Below are 3,937 nucleotides of genomic sequence, written 5' to 3' on the forward strand. Positions count from 1 at the left end.
ATTTTATGTATATCATTTTATTATGATAAAATTTTCCTCTCTTTTATTAACAAAACAGGTATAAAAAAAATACTTTTAATATACCCTTTAGTAACATAAATAACATATATTACTTTATAATTAAAAAAAATCAAATAACATATACTTCTAAATATTTATTATCTAACAATAAAATTTATTAAATTTTTTAAAATATGCAATTTTAATCTTAATTTAATATTTTTTATTTTTTTATAATATTTAAGAAATTTTAACCGAAATAGTTTAGTTTTTTCAACGAAATACTATTTCTTAAGGAGGGGTGTGGGATCCGACCCGGGCAAGTCGTGGATGTTGTTATACATAGTTTGCAAAGGAGAGGGATCCCGAGAAGCAGGAGGAACGGCGTTGCGACTCCATGGCTGCTCCGCTCTTGAGGTTACAGAAGCGTTCCCTCTGCAGCAAGGCGTCCTGGAAATGGAGGGTGAAGCAGGTCACAACCTCCAACTTCCAACAATCCTTGGAGGAGATTCAAACCCACATATCCAATTCCCACTTCATCGCCGTTTCCATCGACAACACCGCCTCTCCCTCCCCGCCCTCATGGCACCGCCTTCTCCCCTTAGACACCGCCCAAACCGCCTACTCCAAAGCCACGCGCTCCGCCCAACGCTCCCATCCCCTCCACTTTGCCGTATGCCCCTTCTCCGTCACCCCATCCAACAACCTCGTCGCTCATCCGTCAGTACCTCTCGTAACAAACACCCTTTCCCTTCTTCTTCTTCTTTCTTTTTGATTCAAAATTTTGTTTATAAAATTTTGGACGTGCAGGTATAATTTCCTTTTGTTCCCGCGAGATGAGTTGAAGATGGGAATGCCCTCATACAGTTTTTCGTGCCAAACATCGTCTCTGGCGTCATTGGCTCGCCAGGGTTTTGATTTCAATGCTTGCGTCTATGACGGTGAGGTTTTTCTTATTCTCTGCTTTGTGGGCTTTTAATGGGCCTGCGAAATGTCTGTTATCTTTCTCTTAATGGTTTTAATGGACCTGTGAGTGATTTCGATTTGTGCAACAGGGATATCTTATCTATCTAGAGAGCAAGAGTCGGTGGCTAAAATTCGTCTTGGAACTGCTTTCCATTCTTCCCTTGGTATGATGAAATCTTCTTCACCCTCTACTGTTGCTGATTCTGTTTTTGTTGAGAGAATTAGATCACGGATTAAGCATTGGAGAAAGACATGTAAAAGCTCTAACACCAACACAAGCCATGATGGTAAGAAAAATCTCCTGCAGATTCTTTATACAATTAAGGTTTTTCTTTTGTTCTGTAACTCTCATGTTGTGCAGTAGAACTTATCAACTCCCTTAAGAACATTGTCCTGGGCTGTGAACACTTCAGATCAAGACCTTGCTTGACTATAGATGTTTGCGGTGATCGTCAAGTGCAGCTTCTTCTGGAGGTATAATGAACTAACCAAATTTGTAGGATTTGTCTGTTTTAAAGTTATAAAATCAATTCTTGCACTCTTCAATAAAAAATGCATTTTTTAATAAAAATATGTGATTCAAATTAATTTATAAAACGTGAGTTTGAAGTATGTGATTTATGTTTGGATGCAATGAGAGTGGTATGACCTATTTTGGAAATCTAATTATGTTCTCTGTATCAGAGAATGGGATTGAGAAGGTCCATCGTGGTGTGTGTGAAGGCAAACCTAGTGGAATAACCGATGAACAAAAACGTACGCAAAATTGAAAATTCTACTTTAATAATGACATAAAATAATTAGAACATTTGTTGTTAAGTTATTGGACAAAGTCAAGAGGGTTCCAAAACCCTCAAATTTTAAGAGTTACCGGAGAAATACCCTTGTTCTAATTTGGATGATACAACCTTGATTTGGTATGAATCAATTTCCTTTTTTTCCTTTTGATTCTCGATTGTCACTTTGCAGATGTTGGTAGACTACTCAGATGATCTTCTTCCTTTGATAATCCCTGGAAAGAGTGGGACCACTCAGGCAGTACGAATTGTTTTGGCAAATTCAGAAGAAGATAAAGAGTTATTGGAGGTAACAAGAAACTTCTGCTCCTTGCTTGTTGCTACTAAGTCCTAATCTTTTCCTCTGGAAATAATTATGGCTTTACGCTGCAGAGAGCGCTTCAAAATTTTGAAGAGGAGGAGAATAAGAAAATTCGTGGATTCCGAGAGGTGATCGAATTGATTTCTGCTTCGCAGAAACCTGTTATCTCCCACAATTGCCTTAATGGTGTTTCTCTTAAATGAAAATTTCTCAACTTAGTTCTAGTGTTCTGACCTGGTCTACTTTCTTCGTTTTATTAACTTTTCATTGATTTATGCAGATTGTACACTAATTTATTCAAAATTCATTGCGCCACTTCCACCTGAAGTAGATGAATTTATGAGCTCCTTGTGCATGGTTTTCCCCAAGGTACTTGATGTGAATTATTTGATGAAGAAAATTGGAACCATGAGAAAAATGACCAACATTCCAAGTGCTATATCCTACTTGAATAATCATTTCTTTGCACCTGTTGATTTGGAAATTCCTGACCAAGGTCAGTCACTACTTCTTGATGTCTTCAACCTCTTAGTCTCATCCAAAATTCAAGTTCGTGCTCATTAGATGGTTTCATGCATTTTACTTGTTAATTTTGTGCAAAGCCTCGCGACCAGTCCTTTACAACTTGCATACTTAGCTAGTCAATATTTAGAGACATAGTTTTTGTTTATATTTCTTTAATAATTACTTTAATAATAATAATAATAAAGAAGGTTAGTTTTGTTTTCATGATTGGTAGCTGGTCTTATTTTCGTTTCCCATTTTTTGGTTTATACAGCTACAGTAAAAGAAGGCAAGATTCATGGACTTAATGCATTAAGGCTATCCTATTTATTTGTGAAGCTCTGCTCTATATTGAAAATTTCCCCAAAAGTTACTGAATCTGGCAGTAAGCATTTGGCCCCGGAGCTCGAAGACTTCACCAATGTATTTCATCCATACTCTGCTGATATCCAAGAGTTACTTAATGAGGATGTCCGCATGTGGACCAATAATACAAGAAAAGTCAGTTGTGATCATTTGATTTTCTTATGGGGATTCAAATCTGGTATGACAGCTGGCATGCTGAAGAGTGTACTTCGTGCATCCCATGATATCTTTTCGGGAGAGTTTGATGTTAGATTGGTTGATAAGAGTTGTGCCATTGTTGTTTTCTGGCAACCTGGGTTGTCAAAAGATTTTCTAGATGTAATGAATAGTGAAGAACTTAATGGAGACTTAAAAGAGTTAGTATCAGATGGCCTGCGGGTAACCGGTTATGAGACCTACAAGAAAATGTGTAGGCTAGGTTTGTGGGAGATGGATCTTGCAGAGTCCTTAGAAAGAGCCTTGGAGAGTTCTGCCTGTAATATAGAGAGTAATTGTGATAGAAAATCTTCTGAGATTCATTGGTTCGATGACAAAGTAATTAACTTGGATGATCTTTAAGGTTGTCATTAACCTATTTTTGAATTTTTTATCTGTCACTGACTGCAAGGACTAGACATTTTTTTTTTGTATGAAAAGTCGTTATGTATAAACTTTTGTATAATAAAGAAAGATAAGAAGAGAACAGAGAAATGTAGGATAAGATAATTGATATGATCGAGAAAGAAAAATATTGTAAAATGTGTTGAATGTGTGAATAAGAACACTCGTATGATGCTTGATGTTGTCATTGTGCAAGATAGTTCATGTATTAGGATTGCATTGCAATCTCGGGAGATAGAAAATGTAATCGTTCTATAAGGTAGTGTACGTATAATGTTTTATAACACTATTTATGTTATTATTTATCCATCGAGAAAATAATATTTTTATTTATTTGTTGATATAATAGTTTAAGACAACATTATATTATATTTATTAACATTCTCTTACTGAAATTTTTTTA

The 3,937-nt window shown here is 36.0% G+C and overlaps 1 protein-coding gene across 1 annotated transcript; it reads left to right on the forward strand.

The window, feature by feature from the left end:
• The first annotated feature begins 321 nt into the window (after window positions 1-321).
• On the forward strand, window positions 322-3,710 carry LOC113849846 (poly(A)-specific ribonuclease PARN-like). The gene is made up of 8 exons (XM_027480049.1): window positions 322-720; window positions 811-941; window positions 1,056-1,253; window positions 1,331-1,440; window positions 1,936-2,052; window positions 2,136-2,250; window positions 2,345-2,560; window positions 2,843-3,710. The coding sequence occupies exons 1-8, from the start codon at window positions 398-400 to the stop codon at window positions 3,490-3,492; spliced, it is 1,860 nt and encodes a 619-aa protein (XP_027335850.1). The 5' UTR covers window positions 322-397; the 3' UTR covers window positions 3,493-3,710.
• Window positions 3,711-3,937: the final 227 nt, after the last annotated feature.

The sequence above is a fragment of the Abrus precatorius genome, unplaced genomic scaffold (genome assembly GCF_003935025.1).
Source record: "Abrus precatorius isolate BTA unplaced genomic scaffold, Abrus_2018 Scaffold9, whole genome shotgun sequence".
In the NCBI taxonomy this organism is placed as follows: Eukaryota; Viridiplantae; Streptophyta; class Magnoliopsida; order Fabales; family Fabaceae; genus Abrus; species Abrus precatorius.